The 13,982-nt window shown below is 36.2% G+C and overlaps 1 protein-coding gene across 1 annotated transcript; it reads left to right on the plus strand.

The window, feature by feature from the left end:
• The first annotated feature begins 8,147 nt into the window (after nt 1–8,147).
• FSHB (follicle stimulating hormone subunit beta) lies at nt 8,148–13,522 on the plus strand. The gene is made up of 2 exons (XM_051965122.1): nt 8,148–8,306; nt 13,292–13,522. Exons 1-2 carry the CDS (start codon nt 8,148–8,150, stop codon nt 13,520–13,522), a joined length of 390 nt encoding a protein of 129 aa, XP_051821082.1.
• Nucleotides 13,523–13,982: the final 460 nt, after the last annotated feature.

The following is a 13,982-nucleotide window of genomic DNA, read 5'->3' on the forward strand; positions in this document are numbered from 1 at the left end:
CCAATATCAAAAATGAAAAAAATTTTAAGGAAAAAATGTCCTTGGCTAAACAGAATGAATAAGAATGACTATTTCAACAGAGGTCTTCTGAAAGCAGATGTCATTTTTCTAGATTACACAACAATGCTCCATCCTTCACCTCATTTCTAGCTCTCCCTAAAATGTTAAATGAAAAATAGTCAAGAAATCAATATTTGAGTAGGAAATTACACTAAGTTACCAATAGTCAGAGGTAATAAGGAAATATGTGAATCTTTGATTTGCAGCAAAAATGGGTAATGGGCCTCACAGCAAGGCTCTCAATTATGATCATACATCTTGTCAGGTTGATAGATGTGGAAGCATAGAATTTTCCTGAAATCCTATTCATCTTGTCAAAAAGAAAAGTTGTACCTGGCAATGAGAGATTCATATTGTTGGATCCCCACAACCAAGCAGGTCAGGGCTAATGCTTAGCCATAAATTTGTAAGTGCTGAATCACTGACAAGGAAGGAAGGAAGGAAGGAAAGAAGGAAGGAAGGAAGGAAGGAAGGAAGGAAGGAAGGAAGGAAGGAAGGAAGGAAGGAAGGAAGAAGGAAGGAAGGAAGGAAGGAAGGAAGGAAGGAAGGAAGGAAGGAAGGAAGAAAGAGAGGAAAGAGGGAAGGAGGGAGGGAAGAAGGAAGAGAGGGAGGGAGAAAGGGAGGAAAGGAGGGGGAAAGGGAAGTAAGCATTTATTAAGTGTCTATTGTATGCTAGGTACCATGCTAAATCACTTTACAAATATTCTCTCATTTGCTCCTCACAAAAAAACTCTATGAGGCAGGTGCTGTTACTATCTCCATTTTACAGGTGAATAAAGTAAAGTAGACAGAGGTTAAATGACTTGCCCAGGATCACAGAGCTATTAAGTAGCTGAAATAAGATTTGAATTCAGGTTTTTCTGACTCCAAATATGCAGTTCTATCTCCTACAGTTCTGATACAAAAGTGAGATATTAATCAAATGAGAGAATGTTTAGTGAGAAGTATAATTAATACATTTCCAAACCTTTCTGAAAATTATGGAGTTCATATAACAAAGCATCATATTCTTAATCTTTACACCAATCACATATCTCCAGGATGGAATGAGGTTCTATTCTCCTATTTCCTTACAAAGGATCTATCCAGCAAAACAGAAATACACATACATGTGCACATGCACACACAGAGGGACAGACAGTCAGAAAAGCAAAGAGAGACAGAGGGAGAGAGAGGAGGAGAGAGTAAACAAATGGAGATGAACTATGGTATTAAATTATTATTTACAAATAAACACTATCAATGTCACTGTGAATGTAAATAGTAACACAATGCAAAGAAAGACTGCTTGATTTGCAGTCAGAGAAACTGAGTTCAAGTCCTTGGTTCTTCCACTTCCAACTTCCGTGACTTTAGACAAGTCATTCAGTTAACCTTTGTTACAGAGAGAAAATTGGTAGATTTGAGATGATAGCATATAGATTCCAATCCTTCTTCCCAATAATTCTTATTTGTTTTATTTAACTTCTAAGGAATCACTTTCCTCATCTGTCATCTTCTTTCTTCTTTTTCTTTCCTTCTTTCTTCCTTCTTCTTTTTCTTTCTTCTTCCTTCTCCTGTCTTTTTCTTCTTCCTTCTTCTTTCTTTCTTTTTTCTTCTTCTTCTTCCCTCTTCTTCCTTCTTCTTTCTTCCTTTTCCTCCTCCTACTCCTCCTTCTTCTCCTCCTTCTCCTTTTCTTCTTCGTCTCCTCTCTCTTTCTCTCCCTGTGCCTCTCTCAAAGATCCCTCTAGCAAATCATCTGAACCCTTCTCAGAATAATATGCTTAAATAATTGAACAAAATAGTGAAAATAAATATTTATTTCTCATTCAGATTCAAAGCTTTGTCCTACCTCCAAAATCTATCCACTGACTCCTTGTTAACCTGTGAATATCAAGAGGAGAACTCTTGGATTAGATGAATATATCTTTACGTACCTAGGAATTTCAAAGTACAGGAGTTCCTTCTTTTGTTTTTATTGTTGCCTTTCTCTATGTTCCTATCAACTAGAATAGTGCTGGGCACACAGGAGGCGCAAACTTGTGCACTGACAGCTTTCCAGCTTTAATCCTGTGATACTGTGCCTGTTTGACCTCTGAAGTTCGAATTCTATGATATATGTATTAGATGACCTCTGAGGTTCTTTCCAGTTTCAAATCTTTAAGTAATGAATCACCTTTTGGGCCATAACCTATCTCAACACTCTGTAAAAATCACAGCATGAGTTTCACAAGAAGAAAAAGATATAGAAAAATGCTATAACAATGAAAGCACTTACATATCAGCTAGCCACACAGAAGAGGAAGAAATAACAAGCTTCTTTTCCAGACAAATTTTCAGATTCTCGAAATGCCTATTCAGTGCATAAAACAGAAACAGCTCTTTCAATTAATGTGCTAACCTTTCTGAAAGAGCAAAAACTGGGGTGGTCTTGCTATGGCAGGAAAAACCACGGGTGTCATAGCAATGGAAACTGTGTCCTCTGGAATGATCACTCAGCTGAAAAATAGGTTGGCCAAAGGAAAAGCAGCTGTTCAGTTGAAGAGCTCAGAAGGAAGACAGCTGCTAATTACTGGGTTCTCTTGAGATGTGCTTCCAACAGCATTTTCAAGTTGTTCATTGATTGAGTCTCAATTAAACTGATAATGACTACAGGGTTAAATATCTTAGAGATATTGCTAGACATGCAAAATATTTATCATCAACTCATTCTTCATCAATTGTGATGGCTTAGACATTTGGGGTTTATTAGCCTTCTTCCTGCCTACAGAGAGCCAGAGTCCATCCATTTCAAAGAGATCTTACCAATTCCAAGGAAGTGATAGGTATAAGTGTGGACATAGATATTGGACATGATTTGGATGTGACTGAACTCTATGGGAAAGAGGGGACATTATCACTGACCCTTCTTCTATTTAAGGGAATAGAAGCTAGAAATTGAAGATAAGCCAGAGTTGGAGGTAAACAAGAAACTGGTTTAGATTATTAGATGGGGCTGTGAAAATTTCTGTAAACCAAAGGGAATGACCAACATCAGACAGTGTTGGAAACGACTGTCTAGATTACAATACAGCAACCAGAGACCAGTTGGAGCAGAATGGTACCATGCAAAGGACATTGCCTTTGGAGTTAGAAGGCATGAGATCAAATCTTGCCTCTGACACCTACATTTAAAATCTCTAGGCCGCAATTTCCCCCTTTGTTATATAGCAGAGGTTGGACTAAACGGCCACGGACATCATGATCTATATTATCTGTAGTTAGACTTACAAGACTGGCACCTATTAAATTCAATCCAGCAAGCATTTATTTAACATTCACTATGTGTCAGGCATTGTGCTAGACAATGAAAATAAAGAAACCAAAAAAAAATCCTGACTGAGGCTCTACTGGAAGAAATAATATGTAATATTCTGGTTGGTTTTCTGGAGGTCTCTGGACGAGCATTTGTTTCCACAGAGTAATCATCATAAGAATAGCCAGGTGATAAAGTCCAAAAGTCTTTATTGTCTCTTCACAGTCTCTCCTTGCTGGGGCCGAGGCTAGCTTTCTGAAGGCCCTTTAGATGGGCCTTGGTCTCAGTGGAGAAATGAAGAAAGACAGGACAGCCACCACAGAGGTGGGAGATGAAATGAATGTCTCTCCTTGGCTCCGAGACCATGAGCTCCAGCCTCGAGTCCTCTGTCTTCTCTGAATCTGTTCCAGTCCCCCTCTAGGTCTGACTCTGGCCTCTTAAATTATTACAATTAAATCCATTCATCATACTGAGTATAAGCCAATCATTATATCACTAGAAACCATTATTTGTTGTAAGATTAATTCAATCATACTGAATTAGAGAACTATTAATCACCACCCTAAACTAGATAACCATTGTCTTATCAATTACACTGAGTTAACAGCTTGTTGTAAGAATCCTTGCCTAAGTGCATTTCTCCAAAGATTTTATCCATTACAATAATGTGTCACAGATAAGTAATCAGAAAACACACAAATAGGAAATATACTAGCTTTTTTGCTGGGTTGTCTTTAGTAATTAGGATGGATCAGAAAGTCTTCATATAGGCTTGAGTTGAACTTGAATGCAAAAGATAAGGTAAGGAGAAGGAGAATTCCAGGCTTGTGGAACAACTTTTGCCCAAGCTGAAGGGCAGGAGACATAATGTTTATTATGGGGACTTTCAAAAGGTACAGGTTGACTGGAATAGAGTATGCATGCAGAGAAAGAAAATGGTAAATGTCAAAATCACAGCTGTCACCCACAGTGCCCCTGCTCTGGCATTAAACGGATGAGATTCTTGAATGACATGGCAAATAGGAGCTGATATTAGGCAGAAACCATTCACACATATATGAAGGGACACAGAAGATGTGTACAAAAGTCCATTCTGTCCTTTTCTTTCAAGAACACCTAAACCAGTGTTTTTATCTGAAGCACACCAAAGAAAAAACAGGAGACGCAGACATAGGGGTGAAAAAAAAAAATTCATACTAAAAGACCAAATAATTCCCATCATCCTATCATGAGCCCTACTTCCTTATTTTTATTAAAAATAGGCATTACAGTATTGAAAAGATATCTTGATATAAAATGAGAAATTAATAAGTATCAGATTTGGAGTCAGGAGACCTAACTTTCAGTCCTCAGTCCATCCCCACCTTTTCTGTGTGACCTTATCCAAGTCCTGTGAGACCTTATCCAAATTCTTTATGACCTTATCTAAGTCCTGAACGAATGATCTCTAAGATCATCCTATGCCATTAGGAGTGTTATTATTATTGAATGCTCGTTATCATTCCTTTTTTGGATGCTATCTGCAAATGATTTCAATTAGGAGATAGTTTTGCCTATGGATAAAGTATTGAAATTGGCATCAGGAAGATCTGAGTCTGAATGAATTAAGTTATGTGACGCTGATGAAATCCCTTAACCTCTCTGAGCATCATCTTTAAAATGGAAATAATGGATTATTATTATAACTCCTAAGATTCTTGTGAGAATGAAATGTATTCTGTTTTCTACCATAAAGGAAGAAAGACAGGAGGGGAGGTGATATTAGGGGAGGGGAAGGGATAGAGGAGAGGAGAAGAAAAGAGAAAAGGAAGAAGAAAAGAGAAGAGAAGAGAAATGAAGGCAAGGGAGAAGAAGGGACTTATTGGCTGAATAAGTCATTGAACCTCTCTCAATACTCTTTGGACATCTTTATAAATTGCAGAAAAGGTGCTGACCACTTCTATAAAGGAAGTTTTCTATCTGGTGGTTCCCTATACCAACAAAATTATAGAATCATAGGCCCAACTTTGTTCCAATGAGGTGTGTGTGTGTGTGTGTGTGTGTGTGTTCAAAAAGAATGAGGTCCTAACCTGTGAGTTCATTAGTGTAGGGAACTCCCTGTTGCAGCCTCTCATATCTACTATGTACTCCTCTATTACCCTCTGTGCTATATTTATTTATTTTCAGTTCTTCAGAGAACATTGCATTCTGTGACTCATAGCAACCACTAGAAAACTGATATTAAAAAGATGTGCCTCTGATTCTAAGAGAAGCTTAGGATTTTTAAAGGAATTCTGCCATTTTTAAGGCAGTTCATCCCATTTTCTTCCTCTCGTTTAATCTTGAGACCGAATCATTGTCCAGTTGCACCATTTGTTCCAGATATATAGATTGTGGTAGAAAAGATCTACAGTGTGTCCATCCCACTGAATATGACCTGAATAATAGATATTATTGATCTACTTGATCTTTCTTGGGTGAATGGTCAGATCTTTTTGACTGAAAATAAATTTCTTTCAGCATATCATTTAATGGCTGTGGGTTTTAACCCTCTTATTTGTTGTATGAGTAGATTGGACTAGATGACCTATAAAGCTTCCTTCTAGTTTTCAGCCTTTTAGCTTTCTTCATCTTGAAATTCATATTCAATAAATAAGATGTTATCTACATTCAGAGAAAGAACTGGTAAATAGAACTATATACAGAATAATTTTACACATACACACATATGCATTTTATATATATATATATATGTATATATGTATATATACACACACACAAACACACACACATATACATATCTATTTGTGTCTAATTATAGCCATTTCTATGATGGGAGAGAAGGGAGAGAAAAAGAGAGAGAAGAAATTTAAATGACAAAAATATTTACATGATTTTGTTGTATATTTGAAAAGAATAGCAAGTTGTACATAGTAGGTTTGCAGTTTTATGTGCAATCATATTTTTATTGTATTGTGTTATAGAAATACTTATTTTGATCTATAAAATAAAATTATTTTTAAAATTATTTTATAAAAGAAAGAAAAATTAAGAACATAGGGATTTCTCTTTTAGGTCAGCTAAAGAAACTCCTGGCTCTGTTTGGTTTTCATGTACTAGATTAAATGGTTTTATTTCATTGCTCATCCCTTACTTTAAAAATAAAAGTATCAACAAAAAATTTGGCTAATTTCTGAGAACTCCAAAGTTTTATGACATTCAAAATGTCAGTTTGATGCCACAATGCCATTTCTATGTGCTCAGGGAATAGCTTATTATCCATACACAGCTGACCTACCTCTTCAATAGAGCAAGTAATTATACATCAAGATTTCCCTCTTCCTTACTTCTGACATCTAAGCAATTCTCAGATCTTCTCAAATCTACCTTTATGATATTTTTCATACAACTGTATTCTCCATTTCCAGAATGTTGTCCTTCTCCATCTATTCTATTTCATAGAATATTTTGTTTCCTTCAGAGGTTAGTATATTTGCTACCTACTATGTAATCTCTATCCTGACATACCATTGACCAGTTTTTCTCCCTGAAATTTATTTTTCAAAAAGTATATAAAATATAAAATGAAAGTATTAATTTTGTATTTACTTGCATATGTGTATGTTATTGCTCTTGATAGATTGGAAACTCATTGAGGAATTCATTTTGTCTTTGTATGTCAGGTCCTAACACAGATCAAGCCAATAGTAGGTGTGAAGGAAGAAAGGAAGGAAGGAAGGAAAAAAGCAAAGAAGGAAGGAAGGAAGCAAAGAAGGAAGGGAGGGAGGGAGGGAGGGAGGAATGAAGATGAGAGGGAAGAAGGGAGGGAAGGGCGGAGGGAAAAAGGAAGGGAGAAAAAGGGGAGAGAGGGAAGAAGGAAGAGAGGAAGGAAGAAAGGAAAGATGAGAAAAAAAGAAGGAAGGAAGGATGCAAAAAAAGAAGAAAGGAAGGAGGAAGGGAGGAAGAGTACTCGTGGTATGTAGTAGGAGCACTGAATTTAGTGCATATGGATTTGTCTATCTAGATTACAAATTACTATAAAGAACCACCTAAGTCAATTAATAAGTAACCTCTACTCCCACCACTATCTAGCTTAACTTCTTAACTCTCAGATTCATTATCCATTTTTTTTAAAAATGAGGCTTAAAATATATGTAGTGACTTCCTCAAAGAGCTGTCGTGCAAATCAAATGTCTTGCAAACTTTAAAGTTCTAGAAATGTCAGCTGTTATTTTTTAATTACTCAGATTAAAGAAACTGTAGCAAATGAGTCAGTTGTAAGTAAACTGAAAAGGTAAAGAGTTTGGGAAGCAAGGATTGGGGAGGGTGCCAAGTTTTGCAAAATGAACATCTCTGGTAACATGATGATTTCTTGTCTTAGAATGTTGTAACCCAATTTGATCCCACTGTCTATCTAAACATTTATCCTCTTTTGGCAAGCCCTGAGCCAGCACTGGTCACATTAATACCCTGTAAATCCCCAAGGTATAAGTTACACCTGATTTTGTATAAAAGGTGAGCTTGTAACTTTATCCTGTCTACAGATTTTTTTTTCCTTCCTAATCATCTAGACAGACTAGGAAATACAGGTAAGTCTCAAAAGCTACGTTTTATTGTCTGTTTTTGAGAGAGGGTGACTTTCAAAATTCAGGCTTTTAAGAACCAAACTAAATTTGTTGGGAAATTTCTCTAAGGGATTAATGGATTTTAGCTCCTCTTCAGGAATAAACTCAGCCTTACTTTTTGGTTAGTCCAAGTACAGATCATAGATTGAGATGGAAGGAATCTGAGAGACGATCTAATCCAAACTTTCTGGTTCATTCCCCACAGCAGGATGAAAACAGCTCAATTTTATGTCCTCTTCTTCTGTTGGAAAGCAATTTGGTGCAAGGGCTGCATGCTGACCAACATCACCATTTCAGTGGAGAGAGAAGAGTGTGAATTCTGCATCAGCATCAACACCACTTGGTGTTCCGGTTACTGCCATACACGGGTAAGGGTTACAGATATCCTGAGAAGAAGGGAGTGAACACCTCCCTTTCCTCATTTCTCACTCTGAAATTTCATTGTTTTCTCCCCAGAAAGCATGTTTTATTAATAATTTCTCTATTAGTAACAGTTGGCTTTTTTATGTGGCATTTTGAAGTTTATAAAATGCTTCAAAAATCAGCATTTATTAAATACTGTCTATGTGCCAGGCACTATTAGGAACTGGAAAATATAAAGACAAACATGAAATGAAACTTGGCCTCAAGGAGCTTATATTCTGTCAGGGAAAATAATATAGAAATAAGTGTATACAAAATACATTTTAAATATTTTATGGTAATTCTATGGTATGACAGACAGGGCTGAACTTAGACAAGTGGGGAATACCTAGCTTCAAATCCTGCCTGAGACATTTTCCATTCATATGATGCTGGTATGTCACTTAATCTCACTTAGACTCAATTTCCTCACCTGCAAAATAGGGATAATACTAACAGTTATCCTCCAGGATTGTGTTAAAATTCAAGAAATCTCCAGAAGTTTCTTATTACTTTCAGAATTAAAAATTAAGTTCTTTGTTTAGCAATTAAAGCTCTTCGGATCTTGATCCCTTCCTGTGTTTTAAGCCTTCTGACACATTACTTTTCCCTCCACACATTCTATTACACTGTAACATCAATTTACTTGCTTTTCCTTTAACTGAACACATATTCCTTTCTACCTATCTGCCTTTATATCAGCTTATTTCCTATGCCTAAATACTCCCCTTTCTCATAATTTAGTTTGAATCTTATCTTATAAAGAAGACCTTTTCTAGTTGCCCAATTGCTATTGTTTTCTCTAACTAATATTACCTCCTATTTATTCTCTCTCTTTGAGTCTGTCTCTCCCTATCTCTGTCTGTGTCTGTCTCTTCTCTCTCTCTCTCTCTCTCTCTCTCTCTCTCTCTCTCTCTCTCTCTCTCTCTCTCTTTCTTCTTCTCTCTCTCTCTCTCTCTCTCTCTCTCTCTCTCTCTCTTCTTTCTTCTTCTCTCTCTCTCTCTCTCTCTCTCTCTCTCTCTTTCTCTTCTCTCTCTTCTCTCTCTCTCTCTCTTTCTTCTTCTCTCTCTTCTCTCTCTCTCTCTCTTTCTTCTTCTCTCTCTTCTCTCTCCTCTCTCTCTCTCTCTCTCTTCTTCTTCTCTCTCTCTCTCTCTCTCTCTCTCTCTTCTCTCTCTCTCTCTCTCTCCTCTCTCTCTCTCTCTCTCTCTCTCTCTCTCTCTCCTCTCCTCTCCTCTCCTCTCCTCTCCTCTCCTCTCCTCTCTTCTCCTCTCCTTTCTTCTCTCCTCTCTCTCTCTCTCTCTCTCTCTCTCTCTCTCTCTCTCTCTCTCTCTCTCTCTCTCTCTCTCTCTGAAACACATATATATCTTGCATGTACCTAATTATTTACATGTTTTCTTTCCAAACATTCTCTATGAGCTCCCTGAGGGCAAAGAGTAAGTCTTCACCTTTCTTTGTATCCCTGCACAGTACTTAACACATATTAGGGGCTTAATAAATGCTTATTAACTGATTAAAATAAGGTCATGAATATGAATCATTTTGCAAATCCTAGAGTATTAGGTAAATGCCAATTATGATGCCAACTTTATTGATGATAAAACAGCTCCAGAGAAGTCAGATGACTTGCCCAGGGTTGCATAGCTTTTCAATATCAGAGCTAGGATTTCAACCCAAGTCCTTCCAACTTCAAATCCAGTGCTCTCCCTACTGTCACATGCACTCCCTTTAGTCATTTCCAAGTAGGGTCATGGCTTCTGGATTGATTTCTGGAAAGTACCTTTGATCTAATCTAACCCTAACCCTCCTTTTACACAAAAGGGGGCTGATGCATTGCCCAAGGTAATGATTCATAAGTAATAGTCCTGGGATTCCCAATCCTTTTCTTTTCACTGCACCATAAACTTCCTTGCTTCTATTTGAATAAATCAAATCAGAACTTCAATAAACAACAAGAAATCAAGGATTTGGTGGAAGAGATCTCAGAAGACTTTAAGTCAACCCACCTATTTTGCAGATGAGGTAACTGAGGCAAAGAGAAGTTGAATGGCTTTCAAAGCAAGCTTAGTTAACAAGTGGAAAAGCTAGCATTTGAATCCAAATGGGATGAGTCCAAACCCAGCACTTTTTTCACCCTTCTTCTTAGAGAACACATAGCCCAAGCCTTTCATTTTACAGAAGAGAATACTAAGGCTCAGAAAGGGAACTTGACTTGTCCAGGATTAAACAATTGACAGTTAACATTAGGGTGAAACCCCAAGTTGATGCAAAAGGTCAATCACTGTAAAAATTCAGCTGTAGGCATCAAAGTTATACCTGATAATATGGCAGTCCAAAACAATTCTGCAGACAAAAATCAAAACATAGTCAGCAGAATACTTAAAAAAAAAAAAAAACTATTTTAGTTCTTCAATATCAAAGCTAATAAATGTCCTGTAATTTGTTCTCAGTTGTGTATATGATCAGTCTTCTTCCTGAAGTTCTGAAGACTTGGTCCAATTTAATTAAATTCAACATTATCTACTGCATGCAAGACACTGTACTAGGCTCTGAGAATGCAGAAAAAAAATTAAAAGCATAATCTCCATTCTCAGAGAATTTGAATTTCACTAAATCTATAGTCAACTGTCTTCCCCTATTCTCACTTCCTCCCCACTTCCCTAAATAAGAAAGTACTTGTATTAGAATAGGTAAAAAAATCTAGGATTAGAGATCTTTGTTTTAGGTTGAAAATAAATAGAATCTATCTAATTAGTTTTAACAAACATTTGTTAAGTACAGCATTCAAAGAAAATAATTGGCCTTTGCCAATGAGCATCTCACATGCTTCTGTTTGGTGTTTTATTGATTGATGCTCAGTGAAGACCATTTCTTTTTATTAATACCATTTACTTTCTTAGCTCTTAAGGGGCTTGGTTTTGAAAAGGTGCATGTTTAGGCTCTATGATAAGAAAATTCAAATCAGTTCTTAGTTCATACAGTATGTCATCCACAAAATTTGTGTCTTCTAGGGAAAAAAAAGATTCAAACTACTGCCTGGGAGTCAATTGTCCTCTTTCTATATCCATGTAAGAGAACAATAGCTATGGTCTGCATTAAACAGTATGGTATAGTGGAAAGAACATAAACTAAGTAAGACCTAAAGGTATTGGGTTCAAGTTCCAATTCTTCCATTAATTAGCCATTAGGCATGTCACTTCAAGTCTCTGGTTCTCAATATTTTCAAATATTAAAAGAGGAGAGTTGAGAAAGATTATCTCTAAAATCCCTCAATTATCTGTTCATATAAATAGAAACTCTACTGTAAGCTGTTTTTGTATCCTTTAGAAAACAGAAAATCTACAAAGTATACAACACGTAAGGGGAAAAATATGTCTAAAGGACACGAGACCCTTGGGTTTTGATTCATGACTTTTTTCCTAAATACATAGTGGTAAGACAAAATACAGTCCTTGGAAATATTTTTATGTGCAATTAAACCTAAATACTATATATTTTTACCTGTCAGAAATATACCTTTTAGTTAATAATATGAAAAAAAAACTTGCTTTCTCATCTATATAAAGTGGGTAATAATAATAAATATTAAATAAATGTATTTTTACATTTTTAATGTCCTTTACAGATATTACCTAATTTTATTCTCATAACAATCTGGGAAGTAAATATTATTATTATTATCATCATCATCATCATTATCTCTTATTAATATTACTCTTCTAATAATATTATTATTATGCCTCCTTTTTAAAGTTGAGGTAACAGGGATAGACTGGCCCAGAGTTAGTCAACAACTATTTATTAAATGTCTGCTGTGTCCCAGGCACTGTATTAAGTATAAGAACACAAGCAAATGTAGAAAACAGTCCTGCCCTTAAGGAGTTCACAGTCTAATGGAGGGAAAAACAGGAACTAAATAGGATAAATTGGGAATATTAACTAAAGGAAATGTATTCAAATTAAGAGGAATCATTAAAAGTTTCCTCTAGATGGTGAGTTTTTTTAGCTGGGACTTAAAAGAAGCCAGGAAGAAGAGAAAAGGAGTGGAAACCATTCTAGGCTTGGGAGAAGCCAGTGAAAATGCCAATTAGTAATATAACCTATGGCTAGATTTGAATTGAGTTCTTCCCAATTCCAAGTCTAACACTGTATATTGCCTAGCTGCTTCTTCAAATTACAACTCTGCTTATTATTAGTCTGGCATACAACAAATGCTTAATATGCATGTTATGTTGACTGTTCATTAACCTTGAGCTAGTCAACTAACTTTTCTGAGCCATATAATGAGGAACTCAGATTAAATGACTCCTATTCCTTCCATCTCTGATTCATAGCCCCTGTAATCCCCATTGTTATTGTTGTTATAACTTTGTTGTAATAACTCTTTGTGATCTCATCATTTGGGATTTTTTTGGCCAAAATATTAGAGTGGTTTGCCATTCCCTTCTTCAGCTCATTTGACAGATAAGCAACTGAGGTGAGCAAAACTTAAGTGACTTGACCAGAGTCACTTAGCTTATAAATGTCTACACTAGATTTTAATTCAGGAAGATGAGACGTCCTAGTTGGAAGCCCAGTGCTCTATCTACTGCTCTCTCTAGCTGATCCCTGTTGTCACAAATAAAAAAGTTGCTTTATAACTTGAAAAATATCCTATATAGTATGTGAGCCCTATAATTGTAGTTTCGGGGGATGAGATGGGAATGGCCCCACACTGATTTACATTTTCTGTAAAAATGTCCAGGGCCATCCAGAAGTGATTCAAAATCAGTCTTCTTCATTGTGCCCTAGAGCAGGAGATTTCTCCAGGGCACATCACACTGGTTTTCAGTAGGTAAATGTTAGAGGGCAGGATATTCAATTTCAGTTTCATTTTGTCTAAGCTATAAAGCAAAATCCAAATAGAAGCAGACAGAATCATATAAGCCTCTTATTGCCTTTCTATCTTTTCCAGGACCTGGTATATAAGGACCCAATCAGACCCAACATTCAGAAAACATGTACCTTCAAGGAGTTTGTCTACGAAACCGTGAACCTTCCAGGCTGTGCAAAGCAGGCTGACTCCCTGTATTCTTACCCTGTGGCAACAGTGTGTCACTGTGGGACTTGTGACACTGACAGCACAGACTGTACTGTGAGAGGACTAGGACCAAGTTATTGCTCTTTTAGTGAAAAGAAAGAATAAAGCCCCATCTCACTTCAGGGTAGCAGACTGACTTAGTTTCCACATTATTTATTTAAAATACAGTTTCCATATGTTATATGTCAGCCAAATTTTAGCCATTGTTTTAGACTATTCAAAACGACTAGATAACATAAGGTTGGAATATTGCTATGATGTAGGAAATGAGTAGTTAGTGAATTTAGAAAAAAAAATAGAAAGACTTGGACTTAAAAAGGATGATGTTATCCACTTTCAGATTAAACAGAGGACAAATAAGTGTAATCAGTCTCACAGAGATGCATATAAAGGGATATGTGTATGATTATACATATCTATATATATGTATGTGACTATGTCTCTGTAATGTATGTATATGTATATATATGTGTGTGTGTATTTTTGTATGTCTACATAAATATATCTATACTTAACTGTAGCTCACTTTTAGGGGAGAAAAGGAGAAAAAAGAAAAAAGTTCACA

Source organism: Antechinus flavipes, chromosome 6 (assembly GCF_016432865.1).
Source record: "Antechinus flavipes isolate AdamAnt ecotype Samford, QLD, Australia chromosome 6, AdamAnt_v2, whole genome shotgun sequence".
Lineage (NCBI taxonomy): Eukaryota > Metazoa > Chordata > Mammalia > Dasyuromorphia > Dasyuridae > Antechinus > Antechinus flavipes.